General features: G+C 53.0%; 1 protein-coding gene across 2 annotated transcripts in view; it reads right to left on the bottom strand.

The window, feature by feature from the left end:
• Positions 1–19,420, bottom strand: part of SAMD14 (sterile alpha motif domain containing 14) — a 31,814-nt gene extending 12,394 nt beyond the window's left edge. For both annotated transcript variants that reach the window (XM_059727059.1, XM_059727058.1), the window contains exons 1-2: positions 19,294–19,420; positions 7,039–7,090 (exon numbers count right to left, since the gene is read on the bottom strand). In XM_059727059.1, the coding sequence (XP_059583042.1) occupies positions 7,039–7,078 (40 nt within the window). In that variant the 5' untranslated portion in view covers positions 7,079–7,090; positions 19,294–19,420. The remainder of the gene's footprint in view (positions 1–7,038; positions 7,091–19,293) is intronic.
• Between the last annotated feature and the right edge of the window lie 8,135 nt (positions 19,421–27,555).

A 27,555-nucleotide genomic window follows, 5' to 3' on the forward strand; every position in this document is an offset into this window, starting at 1 on the left:
CATGAAACTAAGAACACGCCCTGACCTGCACACTGAGTTATCCATGGGCCTGTAGGCAGCTACACAGTTGGATATGTGCATGCACACCATTGCACAACCTCTGCTACAAACTCACACTGCCACCCATTCCACTGCATGGATACACACACATGCACACATTACACATACACTCTGGCTACATACACATACTTACACACAGAGGTATATACATACACACACTACATCCCCATGGGCACTACTACACATATAGAAATCACTGTGCACCAACACACACACACATACTATAAGATGAGACACACAAACTAACACACACTGCTACACAACACCTCTCTCTCTCCCACTCTCCCTCCCTCTTTCTCTCTCTTACTTCCTCCTCCTAATATCTGAGCTGCTTCTGCCTTTCTTGCATACAGAGCAGAGATATGCCTGCAGGAGACCATGAATACTTAATCAGGCCTGCCCAGCACCCCCTGGAGAAGATAAATGCATGTGCTTGCTCTTTAGCACTTCGTGTGTGTGTGTGTGTGTGTGTGTGTGTGTGTGTGTGTGCACGCATGTGTACCCATGTGTAGTGATCTATGGATGTATAGGAGCGTGTATACATCCAGGTTTCCAGATGTGTGTGTGCATGTGTATGGACATGTGTAGCAGTATGCGTGTTACCTGGTATGTAGGTGTATGGGTGTGGCAACTCTGTATGTGTACTGGGACATGTTATGGCAGTATGTTTGTATGTAGCAGCATGTAAGTGTATGTGTATGGGAAGTGGTGTTTAGAGGTATGTGTATGTAGTTCAGTGTTTGTAGCTCTCTGTGTGTGTTTGTGCGTGCATGCAGTGGTGTATTTGTGACAGTGTGTGTGTGCAGGTGCAGTGCTGTTTGTAATTGTGTGTATATATGGGGGGGTGTGCACACAAACGTATGCACCTGTGTGTTCAACAGTGTGTGTAGCTGTGTAAAACAATGTATGGATGGAGTGGAGCATAGGTGTATGCAGATTAACTCCTTCCTTCCTGAGGCAGAAAGGAGAGCAGGAGTTTCCAAGAGCTGGATGTCAGCTGCTGCATAACTAGTTGTGGGGGAGGGGGACCCTTGATGTTGATAGAAGAGCAGTGGACCGGTATGATGGAGGCAAGGACAGAGAAAGGATGGGTAGGGATGCAGATGGGCACAGGGACCCTTACTCAGAGCCATCTGCCTCCCAAGCTGGCTCCATACACAAGCCCTGGGTGGACATTTAATGGGCAAGCTGGAGTGATGGAGGGGATCAACCTGGTCTGGCCTGGCCACAAGTGATATGACATCAGGATCTAGCCTGCTCTCTTTGGAGGCTTGTGCCAGGAGACATCCTTGTCTCTAGCTGATAGACCCCCCTGCTGCTTCCTCTGGGGACAGGGCAGACGTCAGTTATCAGGGAGAGAGGAGGTCGGGGGGTATGAACAGGGTGGGTTCCTGGATGTCTCCAGACATTCATCTGACAAGTGACTGGTAAAAGTCACTCCAGAGAAACAGAGAGAAGGAGATGGAGAGAGTGAAAGGGGGAAGGATGGAACTAGGGTGAGGGCAACATGGGGAGGCAGACAGAGACAGATTTCTTTTTAAGTGACTTTGCTTTCAGATCAGAGCACATGCATTATGCATACAAGCATGGGAATGAGGAGGAGTAATTGCAGCTAGCTCTCCTCACAGCACTCCCAACATACAGGACAGAGGCTCCCATTCCACTCTTATCTAGGCTCCAGCCTTCCCCACTTCATCCCAGACACCTGAAGGAGCTGCCATAGCAGATCAGCCCGCCAGCACCAGTCCATCATGCCTCATTATCAGGCCTCCTGTAGCAGACAGTGTTGGTGCTGAAAGGAGAAAGGATCTCATATGCTTAGCTCTCATACCAGGCAGCTACACACACACCTGGGGTCTGGTGGTGAGAACCAGGGGCTTGCATGGAGTGAGCTGAAGGTTGGTACAGAGCATCGGGAAGCTCCATCTCCTGACTGGGGACTCAGCCTCAGTCCCCACCTCTGCCACAAATCTGCTGCATGACTTTGGTTGTGTCCCTTCCCCTCCATCTGCTTCCATTCCCTGTGCCTGACATAGAGGGAGAAAGCTCCCCAGGCTTCGTCTTGTGTGACTAGCTTGTGAGCTCTTCAGAGCAGGGGCTCTCTCTTTCTGTGTATGTATGTACAGCACTTTGCACAGCAGGCTCTACTCTGATTGGGACCATGGGGCCCTACTGAACTGGAGGAGGCAAGGCCCTGGCTGTCCCTTCCATCACTTGCAAATCCAGGCCTGGGTTTAGGGAAACTTTGCATGGTAGCATCATGCCATGGAGCTGCCAGGAGTTACAGGGTCTACGTGTGTCTATCAGGTACCATGGACTTTCCTTTTCCACCTGCAGCTTGAGCAGGTCCCATCTCTGGCTCTCACAAGGGATGCTGCCCTAGCAGCATTGGGTTGTGCTTTCCATGGTGGAGGTTAGGAGCAAATAGTGTTTCCCCAGAGACAGAAAGCCTGCAGGGCCCTGCCCAACCCCCACAGCAACACACAGACTAGTCTTTGGGGACAAAGATGGAAAATACTCAGGAGGTAGCGGGCTGAATGCCAGGCCACCAGAGCCTGCAGTTTAGGGGCATGGACTTGTGCACAGCTCTGTGCCCAGCACCTTGCACCCAGACATCCCTGCATGACACATCTGGTCCTGAGCTCCTGTCTCCCCATGGGAGGGTGGTCATGGACCGTCCATGTTTCCCAGGAAATGTGAACCTGAGCGCTGATGCCATAGAAACCAGAACAACTTGGAAAAAATCCAGGTGTTCCACCCCTATCCCACTGGCCACTTTGGGAAACAGCCGGCAGGGCAAGGTGTGGGTAAGTGATAGGCACAGATATGGGAGGAGAAGGGGAAGAAGCACACAGAAAGGAGCTTAAGAAGCTACTGAACTTTGATCAGTAGCCCCAGAGGAAACCCCAAAGGCCAGACTGTATAAAGAGCTCCAGGCCTCACATAAGGTCTTCAGTACCCATCAATTGGGTCTAGACTTTCCAACAATCTCAGCACCCTGTTAGGCCCCTAAGCAAGATGCCTGCACTGGAAAAATATACAAGGCAGTATGATCAAGTGAGTGGGACACTGGACTTGTATATAGGATTTCTGGTTCTGTTCCTGACTCTGCCACTGACTTGCTGTTTGACCCTGGGCATTCCTCCACTCTCTGCCTCTTCCCTATCCATTGCTAGGCTTATTTCAATCAGGTGCTCTTTCAGAGCAGGGAGTTCATCTCCAAGAAACAGTCCTGACAATCTTTTTAACATGAGCAAAATAGCTTTTTTCCCTTAAACTCTTTCTCCTTTCAATTAAATCTGAGGTAGGCACCTGGTCTAGGAAATGTCAGCCCAAAAGTTTAAAGTTCGGCAAAAATATATGTGACTGAAAACAGGATCTTAGAAGGGAAAGTGTCAGGCAATCAGAGGCATCACTACTAGCCTGCCTAAATACTCATCCATCTTTGATGGCCTCAATAGCAGTGGTTCTCAACTGCTCAGGTACCCTTTGGAAAATGCCAGCCCTTAGCTTTCACTTATTTCTTGATTACAGAAAAATAAAAGAGCAATTCTTTTGATGCAAAGAACTCAAAAGGACCACAGCAGAGCAGAATGGTTAAAACTATGAATTTCTATTTGACATCTCTGGGTTTAGTTTGTGAATCATGTATGTACACCTAACAGTGCTAATATTGTGTTGCATCCTGTGGTACCCTTGGTACCCTTGAAAGATGTCAAGGCACCCCAGGGTGCTATAGCACCCTTGTTGAGAATCACTACTCTACAGCCATCTTTGCCCGACAGCTCATCCACTGCTTTCCAAATACATCACTGTACAATACATCTCTGTGCTGTGCAGCTGTTTTTACAACAGGCAGTGCCCCTGGCCTCTGTGGTTTTTACATGATATTAATTTCAGCACATCCACAGCCAGACCCCAGCACCAGCCCTGATCTTTGCTCCTTCCTCAAACACACCTAACTGCCTCCATGCAACTGGGTGCTTCCAGCTGAAGCCTTGTATGAAAGAGTGAGCACAGAAACAAAAGCAGAACTGCAACTCTCAGAAGCCTAGTCCACAGAGCTTACTTGTGCAAAGGTGTGCCCAAGCACACCAGCACTGCTATATGCATGAGCAGATGCAGGAGAGCACACACAGGCAGGTGCAATGTGTACACACATTTGCACACACAGGTGCAGCTATTCACACATAATGCATGCACGCACAGTTTGCACGCCATTTGGTAGGTAGTACACATCCACTGTGCACACATATGTATTATCCATAAACATCTGCACCCATGGGAGTATGCAAATGTGTGTGAATGGGTGCCTGTGTTTGGGCACCTTTGCACAAAGTACACATGCATGTGTTCACTCCCAGCCCCCCATGCTAATGAACATGTAAGTTGCTAAGCTGTCAGTGTGCAGCTGGCCCTGTGTTTTCTCTGCCAAGCACTGCAAACACCGCATGCTGCTCAGACAGCAAATGAAGCAGTAGAAAAATCCAAGTGCTGCCTCAGGGCAGATCCCTCACCAGGGAATCTGCTTGCTCTTCCCCACCCCCCCCACCTGTTTGTTTGTTTATCTGTCTAAGGTGCCATTATTTTCCTCTCGCTGCAGCTGGGCACCATCCCTCTGCCCCACATCAGCAGACAGCGCGTGTTCCTTACACTCCAGCCCCCTGGGAATCAAAACAGTGGCACTCACTGTATAACAAGAAGCAGCCTCCTGTTAACAGCAGACAGCATGTGTGACATGCGTGCACTGCTCCAGTGCAGTCAGAGCTGTCAGCCCAAGAAAAGAGCACACACATGTATGTGCACACAGGAAGGCATCTTGCCTACATAAACATGCTCCTGAAGAGCATCGCACATGCATGCAATCACACACGGGGAATAAGAATTGCATACCCAGGGGTAGAAAGCATCTCACACAGAGCATCACACATGCCTGTACACAGGGAGAGGATGCGCAAGAAGAGAATCACACACATACAATCACATGCACAGGTAGCGAGAAACTCGCACACAGAAAATCACATTCATATACATCCCCAGGGAGAGGATCACATATACAGAGGGAGTGAAAATCACACCCAGGTATAGAGAATATCTCTCACACACACAGTCACACTCGCCCTCCTCCACACCATCTCCATGGAAAAGATCCCTCACACACATAGGCACATGTATGAATACACACACACACACACACACACACACACACAGAGGGAGAGAGAATCTCTCTCTCTTTCTGTTTCTCTCTCTCTCTCTCACACGCACACACCTGTTAATGACACCCTGTCCATTCTTAGTCTTATTTGCACAGTTTCAGCTACCACTGCATAAATCTTGCCAGCATTGCCTACTGGGACCAGTTGCACTAGTGCTGTGCATTTACACTAGGATACACCTCGGTACAGGTTTGGCCCTATCAGACACAATCCTATGAAGGTCCTGAACCTTCACTCCCAGCTCACACAAATCCCACCCTGACATTAGCAGGAGCCTCGGGGTTGCTTCAGGGTGAGTAGGGCTGGACCTGGGGCTGCCTGGGGAGTGGGTGGGAAAGGAAGAGCAGCAGACAGCTGCTCAGGAACCCTGCTTTCAGCTGGCTCCCTGTGCAGGAGGGTTCTGCAGCTGTGGCTAACTTGCCCCACCAGAGAGGTGCCAGGGGAAAGAGGCAGCACAGAATGAGAGGAGAAATTGGAAGGACAGCATTCCTGGCAAGTGGGTGATAAACAGGGCACTGGGCAGATGCAAGGAAGGGACACAGGCACCTGGGGCTTGGCACTGGCAAGTTTAGCCAGAATGGGACACAGTGTAAGGGGGCCGTGTGCATCCAAGCCATGGATTGCCCCTGGCTTATGCTCTCCCAGTGGTTGCAGGGGAGAGAGTGGACACTATATGGTCCCAGAATCCTTTCTGCCCAGTAGGCTGCCAGCTCTGGCTGCAGCTGGTCCATGTACAGATACAGGGGCCAGGAAGTGGGGACAAGCCCATAAGAGAATCATCCTCAGGGCTGGAGGGGGCACTAACAGGGGAAGTCCTATTGGATGGAAAGCCCAGGCCTTTCTGCTAGTGATATAGGCCCCCACAGTTCCTGGGCACAGGGAAAATGGGCCTCAGCACTCAGGGATGGGGATTCACATGTAGGTGCTGCCTCCGCTACCCCCAGAGCCTTGTGCTTGTGTCTGATGCTGGGAGAGCCAGGACGGGAAAGCATGCAGAGTTACAAGGAGACAACAGGATGGGACAGGTGTTGTGTGTGTGTGTGTTAGGGACAGAGCATTTCCATTCACCTCAAGCACTGTACTGACCTCCGTGTCCCTCACTCCCACCTCCCTGATACAGCTATTAAGCCTGGGTAGAGCTGATAGGAGGGGAGGGTAGTGTGGGTGAGATGGGTGAGCTGCAAGCTCTGCCTGGACTCTCCAATACCCCCCGCCCCCCAATTTGCTAGAGCCATCTCCAGGTCTTCACATGCATGTGCACACACACACACAAACACACGCACACACACACTTCACAGCTAGGCCCTAGCTCCCACCTCTCACACAGCCATGCGCATATGCACACACCACAGCTAGAGCCCACTTCCGACCACAAACAGCTTATCTTCCACCACACACACGCCCACAAATCCAGGTAGGCCCTGACTTCTTCCACACACAAACATGCACACAAATACAGCCAAACACTAGCTGTACCACAGCTTCTCCTACACCTACACACACTCAGAGCCAGGCACTCATTCCCACCACACACAGCTGGTGCTAGCTCCCTTCCCTCCAGCCAGGCCCTGGCACCCCATCCCAGCCTGGTCTCCCTTCCCATTCCCTGCCATGGGTTTCTGCTCTCCCTTCCCTGCTCTGAAGCCTACTGGCACCAGGTGAAAGTCCCCCATGGCCAATAGTGCTGGGGGAAGCTTTGGATAAGAGGCACAGAGGGACTAAGGTGCAACAAAAGAGGGGAGGGACTGCATAGCATACTTACCAAAAACTTCGTCCATGTCTTGGAGTTTGGAGGACGACATCGCGGGGCCGATCTGCAAAGAAAAGGGAAGAGGGGAATCAGGGCTCAGTGAGATGACCTGCTCTGCCACAGGTTCCTAGCCCTAAATCCCTCCCCCCCCCAGCTCCCCCAGCCCCATCTGCAGAGCAGGTGGAGCCATGTAGTCCAGGCACCGGCATCAGTGCCCCCACCAACAGCACCATGGACAGCACCTTCAATGCATCAGACCAGGGCTGGCCTGGCAGGGTCACCCCCTCTCCAGCTCCCTGCCAGTGCTTAAAGCTCCGTGATAGACCCTCTGCAGGCCCCCTCCCAAATACACCCACTGCCAAAACCCGGCTCTTCCATGGGGTCCATCCAGAGGGGTATGGGACATGGGACTGCATCACTGGGACTCTGGGCTAATGGAACATGCTGGGGGCAGGGGGGCATTGCCAAGTGCACCATCCCCAGAAAGAGATGAGTTATGGAGCTGCCCCAGAGCTGCCATGGGGATGCCCCAGCCTGTAGGATGCTGTTGCTCTTACTGGGTCAGCCCTGGTCAGACGGCATCCCTGATAGCGCAGCACTGCGGGCCCCTGTGTGCAGGCAAGGCAAGGGAGCAGCTATAGCAAGAGCCCTCCGTGGCCACCAGCACACATGATTTCACTTCTCCCTTCCCCCATCCCTGTCCCCCTTCCCCCATGCTGATATCTCCATGGAGGGAACCAGGATGGATGATGCAGGAGACATGCATGACCGTCATCTGCTATTGTCCATGCATTTAAAGAGACAGGGGCCCTATTTCCCTCCCACCGCCAGAGAAGGCTGCACCACAGCCTCTTCCACTGCTGTCGCTGGAGCCAAGAGGGAGGCTCACCCAAAGGAAAGTGGTAAGAGGGGAAGGAAAGTGCAGACAAGCTGGAAATGCTATTTGCTCAGGGAGGGGGTGAGAACTGGATGGAGGTATTGTACACCAGGACAATCTCACCCAGAGCTCCAGGGAATTCACTTCTACACAGTTTCCTGGAGCTTAGGGAAAAAGGGGACTGGGCTTCTGTCAATGCCAGTGACTGTCAGCTGGGTTCCCGTGGCAAGCTGGGGATCCATGAGATCCTGTTCAGGGTGCTGCAGGGTGCCGCACAAAGCTAGCACTGTTAGATGTCTAAATACCCACAGATGATTCACAAGATAAATCCAATAGGAACCCACAGTGAAAAAACCATTCAGCTCTGCTGGGGGCTTTCTGAGTTCTTCGCAACAGAAGATTGCTCTGTTATTTTTCTGTAGTCACGAAATGAATGAAAGCTATGAGCTGGCATTTCCAAAGGCGGGGGGGGGGGGGCAGGGGGAGGATTGAGTCTGACAGGGAGGGGGAGTGGGTCTTGTGTCTAGCAAGACTGAGAACTACTGGTCTATGCAGAACAAGAGTGCCCCAAGGTATAACTGGAAGAGCTCAAGGGGGCAAGAGCTGGGAAGAGGCAGAACCCTGATGCTTTAGGGCATGAGGTGATGAGGAATCCCCTGGGATAAGGCAGGGACTTTTCCTGAGGGAGGATACCCCACAGGTGCCTCCCTCTGCAGTAGTTGGGGCTGCTGCCCATGGAGCCAGACCCCAGGAAGGAGATTCTGTCTCAGCAGGGCACCCCCCGCCCTTTGATAATGGCAATTCTCTCCAATAGTCCTTTGTCTTATGCAGCCCCATTCATCCAACCATCTCCTGAGTGCCTTCCAAGCAGTGCATCCAGCCATATGGTTCCCAAGAGAGGGGCTGGCTGTAACCACCAGAGGGGGAAACTGAGGCAGTCACAAACTCTGGAACCACTGCAACCCAGTCAAAGAAAGGCCACAGGAGTCCTGATCCCCCTAGCCCAGCTACATAATTCACATTGCAGAACCATGGTCCTTCACACCCTCACAGTGAACAAATTTTACATGGGCAGAGAGAGATGCAGCACATAACCAAATCTCTGTGGCCAGTGGGCCTGATCCTGCCAAGCCCCAGGCCCAAGGCTCTGACTGAGGCTGTGTGAGGAGCGGGAGCAGGTTGGCACCAGTCAGGACTTCGCTCCCAGCTCCCTCATCATGGTTACTGCCTGGAGGAGTGGCCTTGCTCCGTGCAGCAGGGAGGCTGGCCTGGTGCATTCAAACACAGCCCCATCTCCTCCAGCAAGTGAATGAGCGAGAGCTGTCTCTCTTGGCACTATGCCAGGCATTTGTTTGCTTTCCCTGATGAGCTGTTGGCCTGCATTTCCCCAACAGCAGCAGCTCCCTCTGTTGCTTCCCAATACGCTGCCTGCCAAGCACGTGGGGAGTGGGTGGGGGCTGGAGAAGCTACAGCTCTACTGCCTTGCCCCCAACACTCAATGAGCAGCATGGGTGAGGGCCAAACAAAAAGGCAGTGGGCAGTGGGTCCTGAAGTGGTGGTGGATGCAGGGGGATGGCAAGGTAGCAGAGCTTCTTCTACATTAGGGCCAGGCTGCAGCAAGGGGAGGTGGCAGAATCCCATTCAGGTGCAGTTGCCCTCCTCCTGCTCCTGGGGTGCCCCCTGTGAAACCCCCATGCTCATCGCAGAGTGGGACACAGCCACTTCCTCTGGACAGCTCCTAGCAGGTCCTCAGCCCTAACCTATCTGCACGCAGACAGGATTCCCCTGGAAACAGATGAATTCTGCTGGAGCCCCCAGCAGCCTTGAGCTTCCAGCTGGAGAGTGGAACTGACACCCCACAGCCCTGAATGGGGACAAATAGAAAAGCAGGGGGAGGGACTGATGGGGAAATAAACGGACATGTGCATTTTTCCCCATCTCTAGGAATATGCTGTGCCCTACTGTCCTGCCCAGTCCCTGGCTGGAAGAAGGGCTGGGTTCCCACTCACCTGCAGATACGAACCGAGTCAGTCTCAAAGGAATTTACAAACCCCTCAAGCTGAGATCAGTGTCTATGTGCACCCATGGGGTGGTGGCATCAAACTGGTCTGTGAAACCCAGTGATTCTCAACCAGGGTGTTGCTGCAACCTGGGGTGCCTTGAGTTCCTTTCCTCAGGATGCCACACATTGTCAGCACAGTTAGGTGTGCAAACACAATTCACAAGATAAACCAGAGATTTCAAATAGGAATCCACAGTGTTAAGAACACTCCGATCTGTTGTGGTCTTTCTGAGCTCTGTGCAATGGAAAAATTGCCTTAGTATTTTTCTGTTGTCAAAAGATGAGTGAAAGCTAAGAGCTGGCATTTTTCAAGTAGTACCTGGAGTCTAAGGAGGGGTGGCTTGAGTCTAAAAAGGTTGAGAACCACTGGTTTAGACTGTGGACTCTGTGGCACAGGGACTGTCATTCCCTACATGTGTGTACAGTTCCTAGCACAGTGGCAGTTCAGGTTCAGGCCTCTGGGGTACTACTGCAATGGAGAGAGGAACAGGTCCATGTTTGGCCCAAGATCACAGAGAACCAAGGCACCCTCACTCCCCACCCCTTGCTTTAATGATCACAGCACTTGGCTGCTTCCGGCCTCATTAGTTTTAGGCTTCTTTTCCATCTGAAATCCCCTCTGAGCTAATCAACTGGATATTTTCTTCTTTTCACTATTCACTGCTGTTTGCACTGTCATGGGGCCCCAGAGGCTGCTGTGTAGATCAGGGCCGCACAGTGCTGGGAGCTGCACATGCACAATGAGGGAGAGTTCCTGACCCAAAGAACTTCCAGTTCACAGACAAGGTTAAGGGGAAGCCAACACAGAGCAAGGGCATCTCAGAAAGTGTGCAAAGCACACTCTACTTGATGTGTACATCCCCAGGCCTGAAAACAGCCTCCTGAAATATGCAGTTTACCTAGCTCAGTGTAAAGGCTGATCACCAGGCCTAGGCTCACTGGCTCAGCTTTCCCTACCTTCCCAGAACACCTTAAGCCTCTAATGGCAGCCTTGGAATGGACCAGGCCTGGTGGATGTGGATTCAAGGCTGCTTTAGAAGACTAAAAAATTAATGACTCCTACTCACTTTCACCAGGGGTGCAGTTGAACAGAGCACAAAGCCCCGATCAAGCAGGCCAAAGGCTTCCCATGCACTCAAGCAGTTTATGCAATCCATTGAAATACAGATAACTCATGCTAGCTCTGCTGGAAGCAGTAGGCCAGGAATGGGGCCTGCAGTGAGTGAGTTAGGTACCGATCTAATATGTATGTAAGTGGAGTACCCTCTAATGCTCCTGTTGTTCCCCTGCAGAACAGGGTCTGAGAAAAGGGAACCCACTGGGAAAACAATTGCCAGAGAGTTCCCTGTCTGGTAGCCTTAGTTACAGCTGTCTTCCATCAACCTGACACAATGTCCATCCCACTCCTGGTGCACTAGTGCTAGGGTCAGCAAACTCTCAGCAGTGATGGGCCAAATTAATGGAGATCTGTCTTAGGTGGCCACTGCCTATAACCTAGCCAGGGTCAATCTGCCCCACTGCTAAATGCTGATTTCCCCTGCTGCTGTATATCACTGTGTGGCACTCTGTGTCACGGATTCCTTCACCACTAAGTGCTGCTGAATCACCAAATGCCACCACTGTCACAGCTGCACCACCTAGATACAATCCTTTTGTAGGCTGGGTCCAGCCTGTGGGCTGTAGGTTGCCAACCCTGCACTAGAGAGTAACAACCTATTCTTGCTATTGGTGTCAGAGGTGCTGCTCTTTCAGTTCAATTCATAGTCAATTCATAGATGTTAGGGTCGGAAGGGACCTCAATAGATCATCGAGTCCGACCCCCTGCATAAGCAGGAAAGAGTGCTGGGTCTAGATGACCCCAGCTAGATGCTCATCTAACCTCCTCTTGAAGACCCCCAGGGTAAGGGAGAGCACCACCTCCCTTGGGAGCCCATTCCAGACCTTGGCCACTCGAACTGTGAAGAAGTTCTTCCTAATGTCCAATCTAAATCTGCTCTCTGCTAGCTTGTGGCCATTATTTCTTGTAACCCCCGGGGGCGCCTTGGTGAATAAATACTCACCAATTCCCTTCTGTGCCCCCGTGATGAACTTATAGGCAGCCACAAGGTCGCCTCTCAACCTTCTCCTGCGGAGGCTGAAAAGATCCAGTTTCTCTAGTCTCTCCTCGTAGGGCTTGATCTGTAGGCCCTTAACCATACGAGTGGCCCTTCTCTGGACCCTCTCCAGGTTATCCGCATCCCTCTTGAATTGCGGTGCCCAGAATTGCACGCAGTACTCCAACTGCAGTCTGACCAGTGCCCGATAGAGGGGAAGTATCACCTCCTTGGACCTATTCGTCATGCATCTGCTGATGCACGATAAAGTGCCATTGGCTTTTTTGATGGCTTCGTCACGCTGCCGGTTCATGTTCATCTTGGAGTCCACTAGGACTCCAAGATCCTTTTCCACTTCCGTGCCACCCAGCAGGTCATTTCCTAGGCTGTAGGTGTGCTGGACATTTTTCCTCCCTAGGTGCAGCACTTTGCATTTCTCCTTGTTGAACTGCATCCTGTTGTTTTCTGCCCACTTGTCCAACCTGTCCAGATCTGCCTGCAGCTGTTCCCTGCCCTCCGGTGTGTCCACATCTCCCCATAGCTTTGTGTCATCTGCAAACTTGGACAGAGTACATTTCACTCCCTCGTCCAAGTCACTGATGAAGACATTAAAGAGTATCGGTCCATCCACCACGACTCTCTGGGTGCGACCCTCCAGCCAATTTGCCGCCCACCAGACTGTGTAGTCATCCAAGTCACAGCCTCTTAACTTGTTCACCAGTACGGGGTGGGATACCGTATCGAAGGCCTTCCTGAAGTCTAAGTATACGACATCCACCCCTCCTCCTGTGTCCAGGCGTTTCGTAACCTGGTCATAAAAAGAAACTAGATTGGTCAGGCACGATCTGCCTGCCACGAATCCATGCTGGTTTCCCCTCAGCATAATTTGTCCTGCTGGACTCTCACAAATGTGAGCCTTGATAATTTTTTCAAAGACTTTGCAAAGGATGGAGGTGAGACTGACTGGCCTATAGTTGCCCGGGTCCTCCTTCCTCCCCTTTTTGAAAATGGGGACCACGTTGGCCCTTTTCCAGTCCTCCGGGACTTGGCCCGTGCGCCACGAGCTTTCAAATATTCCCGCCAGTGGTTCTGCAATGATGTCAGCCAGTGCCCTCGGATGGAGCTCATCTGGGCCTGCCGACTTAAAGGCATCCAGTTCTTCCAAATGACTCTGCACCATTTCAGGGTCTACGCATAGTAGTCTGGCGCCTTGCTGCTGCCTTTCTACAATCCCAGTGAGAGACTTGTCGTGCCCCTCGCTTAGGAACACTGAGGCAAAGAACTCGTTGAGGAGTTCAGCCTTGTCCCCCCTGTCTGTCACCAATTGTTTCTGCCCATTTAGCAGGGGTCCTATTCCTCCCTGGGCCTTCCTTTTACTCCCTATATATCTAAGAAACAATTTCTTGTTGTCTTTTACTTGGGTTGCCATCCTCAGCTCCATGGTAGCTTTGGCCCGTCTAACTGCCTCCTTACAAGCACGAGCAGAGGAGGTATATTCATCTTTGGTGATCTCTCCCTGTTTCCACTTTTTATGTGCTCCTTTTTTTTTTCTTTTTTTTTTCCCAAGGAGCAAGGTGTCACACTTCTGGACCAGCATTCAAACCCAGGCATGAGGGCTTTTACAATCCTTGTGGCTCTCACAAGAGCTGCTCAGCTGGCTCCAGAGTTCACCTTCCCCACTGCTGCTACTGGGGCACCAATGCTGGGGTGTTCTCCTAGTGCTCAAAAGCAACCTTCCTGGTGCCAGAAACAATCAGTGGGAACCACTGTGCTGCCATAACTGCACAGCCTTGCTCAGACCAGCCTACAGTGGCTCAGAGCCTGGCCTCTCTTCTTCCTCCTGCAGGGAATTGGCTGGTACCACATAGGGAATCCTTTCAAGCAAACAAAGGGAGGAACCAAAGGCACTTCCCTCCTCCTGAATCCAACTAATGAGAAGCAAAGAGGAGCCTCTCCAGCCTCCTCATCCCCTGGGAGTCCTGGGAACCGTCTGAAGAGTCAGCCCACGCACAGCGGACTTCCCAGCTGACTGACTGCACACGTAGAAAGGAGTCTCCTAGCAGCCCAGTGCCTTTGAGCCACAGTTGCTCCATGATCAGTGGGCCAATGAGCCAGTGCATTCCAAGTCCTGGTGACCTTGCAATGGGCCCATCTACACTGCCACAGCAATCATGGACTAAACTATTTCAGGTGAACTGCAGCTTTGATTCCACAAAAGATTGTCCACTGAGGATCATAGCAGAGATTTTCTGGAGCAAGTAGCTAGACAATGCTAGGGAGTCAGGGATTTGGTGCCACCTTCAGTGGTACACTGGGATTCATGGTAAAAGGCAGTGCCCAGTATTTAAACCATCCTCTTGCTGTTCTTCTTTTGAGGTCCAGCAAAACTCTGGACTCCCTTGCATGCCCAAGTCAATTCCAACCTGCCACTTCTCTGGTTCCTCCTTCCCTTTGTGACCAGAAACCTCACAACGTCCCAAGAAAGACTGCTGTTGTAACAGGACCAGTCTGAATAGGTCACCACTAGACACATCCCCTGAGGACCTCTCTTCACGAGGTGCTCTCCCAAGAGAGAACTGAGAAATACTGCATCTGCCCAGCAGAAGGAGGCAACTAGTCTTCAGGTGAGAAAGAGGGGGGAAGATGGTAAACTAGACTAGGGAGCAATCACCAGCATCTTTCCTTTTGCTGTTCTCACTGATTTTGTAGCTTGCACACATCCTGCAGCCCCAATACTGGACCCCCCCCCCACACACACACCTAGCACTCAGCACTGTATAAACCTGAAGCCCAAGGGGTACACAATATCAGTGCAACATCTTTGAGGGGCTTGCTCCTCTAGGCATAAGTGTAGCTGAGAACAACACCACCACCCTAGCATGGAGACTGCACCAGTACTCAGGGCTGCTGTTTTACAGGCTCAAGTCCAGGGCCACACTCACCCCTGTATAATTCATGACTGTGGTGGCATCTCACCAGGGACAGCTCTGTGTTGGTGAGGAGATTCTCAGCTCTATCCTGGCTCTCTGGGCAGCCATGGGCTGGGGCAGTGCTGGAATCACTTAGCTCATTTCATTCAGGGCAATCCCACACATGTCGCTCCATCTTTGGTAAAGAGGTGTGGACTGGTGTGCTGGGTCTGAGAAAAACTGATCTATATCCAAGCCTTTGCCACTGAGCTGCTGGGTGGATATGAGCAAGTCACTCCCCTCTCTGGGCCTCTATCTCCCATCCCACAGAGACTCTCTGCACCTATGCAGTCTCAGCACTACAAAGCTTGGCCTCAGCCAGCACCCTGAGATGCATGTTGTGGATCACCAAGACAAGAAAACATCTAGAACCAGTCAAGGGGCTAAATTTTGTATGGGGGCCCCACCCCAGGCCAGTAGGATTGCATACATTTACACCTCACCTTTGGGTAAGCCAGTATCCAGGCCTGTCTGGAGAGCACACAGCTGTTCCTCTTTGATCTAGAGGAGCCAGCATGATGGGAAAGCCACCCTCCCCTCATGTCCAATGCCCCATTAAATCCTGGATCCCTTTTGGGACCAAACATGAGCAGATTACTTAGCATTCACTGAGACACCTGCCTGCTGTGAAACAGATGCATCAAACTAGCCCCCACTGGCCTCCTAACAGCCCCCATCCAGCAAGGGGCTGAAAGCCCTGCAGACCTCAGCTGTATTCAAAGCACTGGTGACTGACCAGAGACAAGGCTCCATGGGCTCCTACCAGTGCCCTGAGCCAGCCAGTCCCCTGGGCCTGCACCAAGTGCTGCTGCTTGGCAATGTGTGAGGCCCTAGGTTGGGACCTCAGACGCCTGGTCCAAGCTTGGACCCACGGCTTACAGACAGGCACTGAGCCCTTCAAAAGTGAGGTCTGCAGGAAGCCTCAAGCCAAGCAGTGAAAGAGTTACCTGAGGAGATCACATGCCCCAGAGATGCTAAGAGACCTTCAGAAGATCCAAACCTGCCTCCCCCTAGGGTATCGGGGGCCACGGTGGCATTAATGGGTAGGGCAGGGCTGCTGGGGATGAGGCCCCCTCCTGGGCTGTATCCTGGGTTCTGGAAAGGGGTATGCTCTAGCAAGGTAGTGGCAGCTGAGAGGCAGGACACCTGATTCTGTTTGCCTGGGTTGTGTCCTCAGCTCTGGGAAACAGCAGGCTCAAGTGGGTAGAGCAGGGAGAAGCAGAGTCCTGCCCTTGGCTCTGGAAAGGAGAATGGACCAGTGGGGCACCAAGAGCCAGGACTCTTGGGCTCTATTCCTGGCTCTAGATGGAAGTGGTTCCCTGGCATCAGACCTCCCATGTCATTCTCTGCTCTGCCACCCACTCACTGCAGGGCATTGGGCAAACCACTTCAGTCCAGTTTCCCTGTTGGTGTAATAGGCATACCTACTCCTATGCACTGTCTCCCAGGCTGGCCAGGGGATGGGATGTAGTAATGTTATCCAGGGCTCTCCACACAGGGAAGACCTGGGACCAGGCCTCTGTGAATGTCTGACTAACACTTGTAAGACCAAACCATGGATGATAGCTCAGGGCTCAGGAAAGTAGCTGGGTAGGGAGTGAAACATCTCTGAAGTCTTGGGACAAGGGAGGCTTATCTCTGGCCCTGAAGCCCCTTTGCACCTGGTGCACAGCCTCAGTGAGGTCCACGTGCCCCCTGGGGACATCCTGTGGACACCCGGCACATTGGCCACAGGAAGGTCTCTGGCAGTTCTGCAGCAGCCCTAAGTGCAAGGGTGAACTGGGGAGGGAGGAGGGAAGGGGGCATCAGAGGGGAGAGCTAGGCCCCTGTGCAGGGCAGGAGTGGTTGTGGCCAGGACAGAGCAGTGCTGCAGGGACTCCACAGCCCTGCAAATCCCCATCAGGTCATGGAGGAAGGGAGGCTCTAGGGATGCACTGGCCCCTGGGGCCCACTCTCCCAGCACCATTGTGGGGGCATGGAACCAGCCACAGGTGTATTCAGAGGGGAACTATCTAACAACCTGAAGAGGGTGTTGCACTCAGCTCTGGGGTGTCATTCGCTCCCCATCTGCCTGGCTCCTGCCAGCATTAGCAGACCATGCCCACAACAAAAGGAGCGTTCCCTTCCACCGCATAAGTAGCCATGAGGCTGCAATTCAAAGAGATGGAACATTACTGCCCGCCCGGCCAGAACTCTGCGTTGGCAAGGGTCCCGATTGATCTTGTGCATTTCCCTCAATGCCTCTCCTCCCAAAATGCTCTGCAAATAGAGCTCTCTTGTCTGTCACTGAAATACAGCCACCTCTGGGGCAGGCTGCAGCTGCTGGTGAACAGTCCTGAGCCATCAGGCTTCCCTAGGACTTTAGGACCAAAAGTGAAGAAGCTGTACCCAGCTCAGAGCTTCAGGGCATGGGTGGGGAGGAGAAGTCATGTTCTGCTTGGGACTTAACCTGGGTGCTGGGCTTGTATTCAGACCTAAGGGTCTGACTGCCCCTGTCTCCAGTGGTAGGGACCACTGCTTCCAGTAGGGCACTGGGGGTAGTCTCAGGGGAGACAATCTCCTCTACTACATCTGCATTAACCCCAGCACCCTCCCAAGCCAGCTTCCAGCCTGGCTAGCTCCAGAGAACAAGATCACCAGCAGGCAGGGAAGTGGGGCCTGGATTTGGATTCAGGGGACAGGTGATGGGTCCTTATATTATGCTACAGATTGTTCTCCACCCCCCAGAGCTAGCTTCTCCCTCAGCTCTCCAGCACACACAGTGGACAGCAGCTACTTACAGCCCTGGCATGATTTGTACCCAGCCCAGATCCACACCAGTTCAGGGACAAAGCCTGCTGCCTACAGCAGGGCTCCTGGAGAGCAGGTCAGCATCAGTCAGAGCTGAGAGGCCCAGCTGAGTGCATGAGGTAGGGTGGGGTGAGGTGTCATCCTGCTATCCATCCCATGCCCTAAGCAGCATCTCTTACTCAGGGCTAGAGAGGAGGGCAGTGACCACTGGAGGAGAGGCTGGAAAGGAGAGGAGAGAAATGCCGGGGGCTGGGACAGAGGGGGCAGGAGGGAGGGCTCGAACTTGAGGGGAAAAGGGGAAAAGGGGGCCTCTGGGCCACCCCCTGCAGCACCTCAGCTTACCCTGCCACAGCCCCACACCTGCCCCCAGCAGGACAGTGTGGCTGGGCTGGTCAAAGGAGGCAGGGGGTTGTAGGGCTGGGGAAGGGCTCCCTCATCCTGGGAACCATGAGGCCAGCTCCCCCCAGTGCCAAGCTCCAGGGCAAGGGGCAGAGAGAGGGGATCAACCTCTGCCCCCCCGCTCCCCCCCAGAGACCAGGAATGGGGGCAGCTGGCAGAGCATTCCCAATATGAACAACATTCTTTGGCATATGTGTGTGTGTGCAAGGGAGCAGGATCTGTATGTGTGCATGTGTATGCACCTGTGTGCGTGCAAGAGGGCAGGATCTATGTGTGAGTGTGTGTGCATGCATGCATGTGCATGTGCCTGTGTGTGTGCATGAGTGTGCAAGGGGCAGGGTCTGTGTGTGTGTGCAGCAGGGCAGGATCTGTGTGTGTGCATGTGTGCACCTGTGTGTGTGTGTGTGCGCGCGTGCGTGCAAGGGGGCAGGATCTGTATGTGTGCATGTGTGTGCACCTGTCTGTGTGTGTGCATGCAAGGGGGCAGGATCTATGTGTAAGTGTGTGTGTATGCATGTGTATGCATGTGCCTGTGTGTGTGTGCATGAGTGTGCTTGGGGGCAGAGTCTCTGTGTGTGTACAACAAGGCAGGATCTGTGTGTGTGCATGTGTGCACCTGTGTGTGCATGTGCGTGCAAGGGGGAAGGATCTATGTGTGAGTGTGTGTGCATGCATGCGCGCGCGCGCGCGTGTGTGTGTGTGTGCACGCGCACGCAAGGGGTAGGGGCTGTGTGTGTGCAACAGGGCAGGATCTGTGTGTGTGCGTGCAAAGCGGCAGTCAGTGCGTGCGCGTGTCTATGTGTGTGCGCGTGCAAGGGAGCAGGGTGGGTGTGCATGTGTGGGGTGGGCGCCCGGCGCGGACAAGCCCCTGCAAAGAGCCGTCTCCCCCCAGCCCCGCGCCCCGCCCGCGGCCCCTCTGCCCCGCTCACCCCCGGCCCGGCCCGGCCCGGCCCGGCCCGGCCCGGCCCGACTCACAGGCACCGCCGCCGCGGCCGGCTGCAGGCAGACAAGCGCGGGGAGGGGAGGGGAGGGCGGGGGCCCGCGGTCCCTGCAGCCGGGGGCCGGGCCCGCACTCACCCGGGCTTGGGGGCATCCTCCGCGCCCCAGCCCCGCCGGGCTCTCAGGCGACGGGCCGGGGCGGCGGGGCGCGGCCGGGCTCCGCAGCGCCGCATCTCATGCTGCCCGCCGGCCCGGGGCGGCGGGAAGGGGAGGGACTGCCGGGAAGCGGGCACGGCGGAGGAGGCGGGGGCTGGCCGGGCGGGCTCCGGCATGCATTGCTGTGCCGGCAGGTGCGGCCGGCCCTGGGGAGTGGGGAGGCAGCACAGGCCGAGCCCACCGGGCCATCCCCAGCACCCGTGGGAGAGGCGGAGGGAGCAGGGGGCAGGGGACCTTGGCCCCCGAGGCTTGGGGAGGACGGTGTTGCCCCCTGGCAATGCAGCCGCCTCTGGGCTGAACGGGGGGGGGGGGCTGCAGCGTTGCGCAGAGGGGTTTTGTCTCTCCCCCACACCTTGGGGACAGCTCTTGATCCTGCAGGAAAGAAAGGCCATAGGATCTGCCGGGCTCTGGCAGGCCAGAGCTACCCAGTTTTTAGGGCCTCACAGGCCCTGATCTGCTAGGCCAGTTGGAGGCCTCCAGGACTGTCACCCCCCCCGCCCTTGCTGTCCGTGAGCTGTGAGCCACTGGGATGTCATTGGAAGCAAGACGGCGGTGAGTCCATGGAAGGGGCAACACAGGGGCTGAGACAGGCTGAGAAGGCAGCGCGGGGCCCTAGCTGCAGTGAGGAGCAGGGGCCTTGCTTCTGGTGGCAGTGCAGTCCAGTGCAACGACTCCCCCACCTGGGGACCATGACACCTCGGGCTGCCTTAAGATCCTTTCAAGGGGGGTGTGGGGTGCCACTCTGGGCTAGCAGGGCAAGATGTGCAAATGGGATTTACAAGATAAACCCAGAGATTTCAAATGGGAATTCAAAGCACTGAACCTTTCTGCCCTGCTGTAGGGTTTTTGCTTATAGCCATGTTGGTCTAAAGACATAGGCAGGCAAGGTTTTTGGGCAGATGTGATATCTTTTATTATTTGCTTGGTCAATAAAAGATATCACATCTACCCAAAGAACCTTGTCCACCCTGCTGTGGCCTTTCTCTGCAGCAAGGGACTCACTCTATTACTCTTCAGCAGTCAAAAAAGGGATGGAAGCTACCAGCTGGCATCTTCCAAGGGCTGCCGTGGGTCTAAGGAGGGCTGCTGTGGGTCTATAAAAGTTGGGAACCACTGGTGTAGTAGTTCAGACATGTGCCAGCACCTTGAGTTCAGTTCCTGGCTGAGCCCAACCTGCTCCATTTGTTGTGTCTGGAAGGTCCTTGGGGCAGGGACTATCTCTAAATCCACTTGTACAGCACGTGGGGCACCCGTGCCCTCAGGTTAGGCTGAGACCTCGGAGACCCTGGGAAGTGAATGCATTTGAAGTAACCTTGGAGGGGAATTGATTTCCCAAGCCCCCCCCCCCCCCCTGCAGCCTGGCCTGGGAAGGAGAGGAGCAGAGATGGCAGGTCGGGCCGCGAGCCGGGTGGTGCTGAACGGACAGCTCCGGGAGCCTTCCGTGCCCTCCCCTGTGCCTGCTGGCCTGGCTTCCTGCAATCAGAGCCCGGAGGAAGGATGTCTTCCATTCAAAACCTTGTCTAACTTTATCCCAACTGCAGAGTTGGTCGAGTAAGAGAGATCACCCTAAGACAGCCTCGCCTCTCGCATCATTTCTGGAACATCTCCACGACAACAACTTAACCTACCCAGGGAGGCAAGCAGTGTGGGCAGGTCAGGCATCTTGGTGAGGGAACCAGAGGAGCTGGGGACTGGAGCCTGTGAAAGGGTGAAACCAGCCCATGTCCCAGAGGGACAGCTCTGGCTAGGGACCAGGAGTCAGAAGAGGCTTCCCTGAGCCAGGCCAAGCTTGAGGTGGGTCTGATCTTGTCCTTCACTGGGGTACAGGAAGCTCCAATGAGTAGAGGACAGATTAGGGGCTTGGAGCCCCCTGTTTTGAGGATGAGAGCCCTGAGATGGGCATGCCCTTGCCTGCTTTCTTGATGGTCTGTTTGCAGCTCAGCAGAGCAGGGGATCTTGCAGGGACAGGGCTGGCCCTGCCCACTAGGCCATGAGGCAGCAGGTGTGGAGCTGGCCATGCCTGACACTGATATGCAGGTAGGCGAGGCTGGGACCTTGAATGAGAACTCTTCAGAGCTCTGCAGTGCCCAAAGATACAGGCACAGATCTAAAGGAGGTCAAAGAAGGGAGCTGGGCATAGCTGGGCCTCTTCCCTTCCCGTCCTGCTCAAGGAGGTAGCCCCCTCCCAGCACAAGGCAGGCAGGGCTTGGGTGAAACCCCAGGCACTCAGATCTGCCTTTTTCTTCTTGTCCCTGGCCCCCTGGGTAGTGCTTGCAAACTGTTCTGCAAGGCTCAGCAGACAAAGCCCCTCCTTAAGCTGCTATGAGCTGCAGAGACCCAGGTTGCCCTCCCTCACACAGAAAGAGCCCCACTGGGTGGTGTAGATATACATCTAGGCACCATGCACACAGGGATCCAAATAAGCACACACAAACACAGCACACATGGCTTCCCTGCTCTAGCATCACAGCCACAGTGAGAAAGCTGCCAGCCCTGGGAGGGCTGGTGACAGCACTGGCACGGTCGGGTGCCTTCACAATCCTGACTGCAGAAAGTAGGGCAGCGGGAGGCAGCCTTCCCTGTGCCAGACACTCTCCACCCACACTCCCCTTGCCCTGGGAAGACAGTCAGGCACATCACCTGGGAGTGATCTGTTCCCCACCCCCTTCCCCAGCTCACTGTACTATGGGAAACAAGGGGAGAGCTGATTTCAGCTTTGCATCCATCTCTCTGCTAGCAGGAAGGTCACTGTGTCCCTCACACCACCACCATCCTGAGTATATTCAATTTAAAGGGACAGGCCCTTGCTAAGCTGCATTGGTGATGGGCACCTGGGAAATGCACTGTGAGGAAAGTCGGGCAGGGAGCTGTTTCCTCAATCAGTGAACAAGTAAGCTGTGGGCCATTCTGAATCTCCATTGTGAATCAGGGTGAAGAGTCAGAGTCTCAAAGAGTTTCACACAGCAAGTCAGAGAGAAAGAAAATCAGGTTGGAGAATCCCAGGGCTGGAAAAGACCTTTGAGGGGCAATGCTCTGCACTGATGCAGGATGGACTGGTTTAATACACATCAGACAGACAAATGCCTAGCCTCTGCTTGAGGTCCTCCAAAGAAGAAGAATCCACAGCTCCTCTGGTCAGCTGGTTCCACTGCTACTCTGACAGTCAGGAGATTTTCATGTAACCAAGCTTTTGGATTTCATTTCTTTCATTGGGCATTTTTCCTGTTCACATTATTTTACCCTGATGAAATGAAAAGCCAGTTCAAGCCCCAAATCCAATCTTTGGCTATCAGACATGTCACAGAGTCATAGAAAAGAAGGGCTGGAAAAGACCTCTGTAGGTCTGAGACAGGATCATCCTAATTCAAACCATCCCATACAAATCCATAATCTAAATTATGTATAAAACTATTATCACCCCTGACACAACACAAAACATGACACCCTAACCTGCCACAGATAAAGCAGGGGAGCCATTGCAGCCAACACCCTATTTCTATAAAAGATTCTTGATATATGCTCAAGAGATCCCACGCAGAGGGCCATGCCCCACACTGCAGAGGAAGGCAACCCCCCCCTCCCCCCCACAGTCCATACCAAACTGACCATGGTGTAAAATTCCTTCCTGACCCTGTGTGTCAAGCAACCAGTCTAACTCTAAGTGGAGGGCAAGACCATCTAGCCAGGAACCTCTGTGTTTAAATTTCAGCAGGAGCATCAGCACATCCCAGTCAAAATCCCCAGCTTTGGCTGCAGCCAAAACCCAATTCATCTGAGGAAGGCTTAAAAACACCCTGACACATACAGCAGAAAGGTGGGGAGGGGACAATCATCAAAGCCCAGAAACATGGGAAATACTAATAGTGGAACATAGGCACAGCTATGCCTGGATCATTCCTGAGCAGTGACTGTCCAACCTCTTCTTGAACACCTTCAGTGAGGGAGAGTCTGCAGCTTCCCTAGGCAATCTTTTTCACTGCCTCCCTGTTCTAACAGTGAGCCTACTTTGCTGCAATTTCAGCCACTAGTCCCTGTCCTACCTGCTGAAGTAAGAGAGAAAAGGTGCTTTCCCTCTTTTTTATGGCAGCCCTTCAAGTATTTGAATACTGCTAACATGTCCCCCCTTAAGCACCTTTTTGGTAAATTGAACACATCTAGTTCCTTCGGCCTCTTCTCATATGACTTGCTTTCCAAGCACTTTATCATCTTTGTCACCCATCTCTGAATGCTCTCTAACTTCTCCATGTTCTTTTTAAAATATGGAGCCCAGAACTGCATGCAGTCCTCTAGATGAGGACTCACCAGTGCTGAGTAAAGAGGAACTATCACCTCCCACATCTTGCATCTAATGCTTCTATTGATACATCCCAAAACTGCATTCACTTTTTGTGCAGCTGCATCACAGACTCATATTTAGTTTGTGATCTACCAAGACTCCCAGATCCTTCTCTGTAGTGCTGCCATCCAGTCAGATGTTACCTATTTTGATTATTCTTCCCAAGCTGTAGCACCTTGCATTTGTCAGCCTTGAGCTTCATTTGGTCAGCTTCAGCCCAGCTTTCCAATTTGTTGAGATCCTTCTGAATTGTGCTCCCATCCTCCAACATGTTCACAGTCCTTCCCAGTGTTGTATCATCTGCAAACTTGTTCAAGAAGCTTTTCATGCCAACATCCAAATCATTAATAAACACATTGAACAGCGCTAGGCCCAGAACAGACCCCATGGGACTCCACTCGAAAGCTCCTGCCATTGATATGGATCCATTAAAAATTACCGTTTGCTTGTGGCTATTGAATCAGTTGTCTGTCCACCTTATAGAATGGTGCACAGCCTCTTAAAATGTTTCCTAAATGTCTTTTTTACCCCTCAAAATGGGCAGGTCCACCAGGCTGGCCCTTTGGTGCAGCTGGTTTTGATTTGGCTGAATCAGCATTTTCTGACAAATACACACACAGTTGGCAAATGCTAGAACAGCACTCAATACAACAGGATCCCCAAATTATACTGAATGTGAGCTTGTCAGGGCAGGATCAGTGCCACCTTAGTGGATGTCAGGGCTTGCAGAATAGCAGGCATGGCCTCACTGTGTGGAGAAAGGGAATACATTGCATCAGACAGTCCTAATTACTCATCAAAATATCACCCAGGCCTGGAGAACCCACCAGACCACTGACTATTCTATCTCTGCTTCTGATTATTGATTTGTGTTGCCAAGGTCCCTAAAGCCCTAGTCAGGGATCATGTGCCAGGCACTGTACAAACACAAAGCACAGAGGTGATCCCTGCCAATAACTGTCTCCCCCTCCCCTTAGCCACACCAGAGTCTGGCAGAGCCCCAGTTGTGCATTTCATGCCAAAGTGAGTTTCCCAGAGATCAGGCCTCTTTCCCAGCCAGGGTTCATTTAAGGCCATTATTGTTACTGGGAGGCTGCAAATGCATTAAAGGGAAGAAGGGATCTGGGTTCATCCTGCCCAGGAGTGCCAGCACCCATTCCAAGGGCAACTGCCCACTACATCTCCAGCATGGAGGTAGGAAAGGGACAGTAGGAGGAGGTGGACTGATGCTGGGATGGAGGAGGAAGGGGCCATTGGGGGCACGATCCCAGCTGGGGTGGAGCAGATGGGGGTGGCATGAGATATATCCTAGCCCATCTCATGTGTATCTTGTGTGTCTCATGCCTCCCAGCCTCAGTTGCCCGGGAACCTCACAGTTAGCTCATTTGTTTGGGGAGACCTGGCTGGAAAAAGAATGCAGGAACTCCTGCCAAAGAGCACTGGCCCACCACAGAGGGACCAGCTGGCTGAAACGGCAGAGGGGAGGGCAGGGGCATCTAGGCTTAAAGGCTGGGCACAGCTCTGCTCCCTTGCAGGGCTGAGACACTGATGGAGTGTGTATGTGTGCATGTGCATGCATGCACGCAGGCATGCCCATGTGCACTGCTCAGATAGAGCTGCACTCACACACATACCTCCCCCCCCACACACACTCAGGCAGAGACAGGCCCATGCACAAGCTCATTTGCACACAGAAATCTCACACACAGGGTACTAACATACAAACTCATGCACACATTCAGCAGATGGGCAGACCCCTGTCCATGCAGTCAGGTCATACCCAAACATGAACATTCACTGCACACATGCACAGGCACACTTATGTGCACCCATGCAGCACATTGGCTCATACATGCAGAAGTTCAGTACACTCACACAGAGATACATGACATATGCATACAGGGACAGTCAGTCTCATGCCCAGAGACATGGCATACACACACAGCCACCATGCTCAGGCTCATGCCCAGAGACCCCGACAGAGAACAGCAGCTCTCCCCAACTTCAACATAGTGATAAAGCCATACCCCCATTCTCAATCTCTTTCCTTCTGTTCCCAGCCCAATCCCTGCTGCCTCTGAACCAGCTGGATCACACAGTTTAAGGTCACAAAGTTGTGCCTTTTGTCCTCCCTGCCCCACCCAGCAAAAGCAGCTGTGCCAGGAGACCCCGCTTGTGGCAGGGCTGCACATTGCCAGTTGCAGGGAAAGGCTCTAGTAGCTGTTGGGTACATGTAGCTCTGTGGAGCTTCTCCTGGAAGCAGCTGCAGCCTTTGGAGGCAAGTGAGGCAGCATGGTCTAGTCATAGGGCAGGCTGCAATCCCTGGCTCTGCCAGGGTGGCCTGCATGCCTCAGTTTCCCCTCTTACCCTGCATCTGTTTCAATTCCAAGCTCTCCAGGGCCAGAAGCAGCCAGCTCCTCTGGGGGTTCCTCTAGTGCTACCCTCATATACCTCTGGGTGCTCCCATCAGGCTCAGGAGCCTGAGCTAAAACCCACCCAAATCATCTCAGCCATGGCCTTGGGCAGGGCCTGAGAGCAAGGGGCAGATATCGGGTTTTATGTGATGCTGCACTGAATATAGTATAGGATCTGATGTGCCAGCTCTGCCTTTGGAGGATTGTATCATCATGTGTCCAACAATCATGACATCAGGACTCAAACAAAGCTCCTATTATATAAGGCTGTGGTAATCCCAACTCCTCTCTATGGCTTTGATGTTTGGGTGACCTACAGGGACCACCTGGAAGCCTGGGACACCTTCACCAGTGCTACCACTGGAAGATCCTTGGCATAAAGTGGGAGGATCATCACACAAATGCCAGTGTCCTCACTGCTGCTAACACCACCAGCATAGAAGTGTTGATTATTCAACATCAGCTGCAGTGGGCAGGGCACTGTATGCACATGCCCAATGCACTTTACCAAAACAACTGCTATACTCCCAACTCAGCCAAGGATAAAAGACACACAAGGGCCAGAGCAAACACTTCAAATATACCCTCAAGGCAAACATTAAGAAGTGTGGCATTGACATTACAAATTGGGAAAAACTAGCCAGGGACAAGGCTACATGGTGATGCCTTGTAAGAGAAGGTACATCTTACTTCGAGGAAAACCATCTCACCCTGGAGGCAGAAAAATGACAGAAACAGAAGGAAAGGAAGCAAGACCAAGACATCTGTGTTTCAATGCTGCCTTTAACCACCACCTGTGACATCTGCCAGAGACTCTACAAGTCTACAACTGGCCTTCTTAGCCAATGGAGTCATCTACAACCCTTTACTTGACTTGTGGGAGTGATTATCCTCAGCCATGAGGGATGTCTGATGTTGCTACTGATACTGAGATTTGGCCAGGGCAGAAACTCAGTCTGGCTGGGGAGCTCTCTGCTCTTTGGGCCACCGCCCCAGTCCCAGGGCTTAGGAGCCTCTGCAAGCCCATTTGGTAGGTTTAATTTGCTGCTGGGCTGCTGGCTCTTGCTGAGAGACAGAGTGGGCTGGGCTGGGTTGGGCTGGGCTGGGCCCTGGAACTGCCTTCACGTCATCCCTGATGGGCTTCACCCTGGAGGAGGCTGCAGTTCTGTGCAGTCCGTGTGAACCACCGACACCCATTGTCTGCCCAGGCAGCCAAGGGCTCACTGGGAACACCTGCATCAGGAAGCCTCCCCTTCCTCACCCTTAAAGGAAAAGGCTCCCTCCTACCCTGTATGAGGGACAAAACGTGGCATTTCACTGAAATGAGCTTCCTTATAGAAGGGCCTTCCTGATTCCATTGCCTAATAGTATTCCTTAATGTCAATGCTGTGAACTTCAGTTTCACAGGGCACCCTTTGCTTTGTCATCCCTTGA

This window comes from Alligator mississippiensis, chromosome 4 (assembly GCF_030867095.1).
Source record: "Alligator mississippiensis isolate rAllMis1 chromosome 4, rAllMis1, whole genome shotgun sequence".
NCBI lineage: Eukaryota > Metazoa > Chordata > Crocodylia > Alligatoridae > Alligator > Alligator mississippiensis.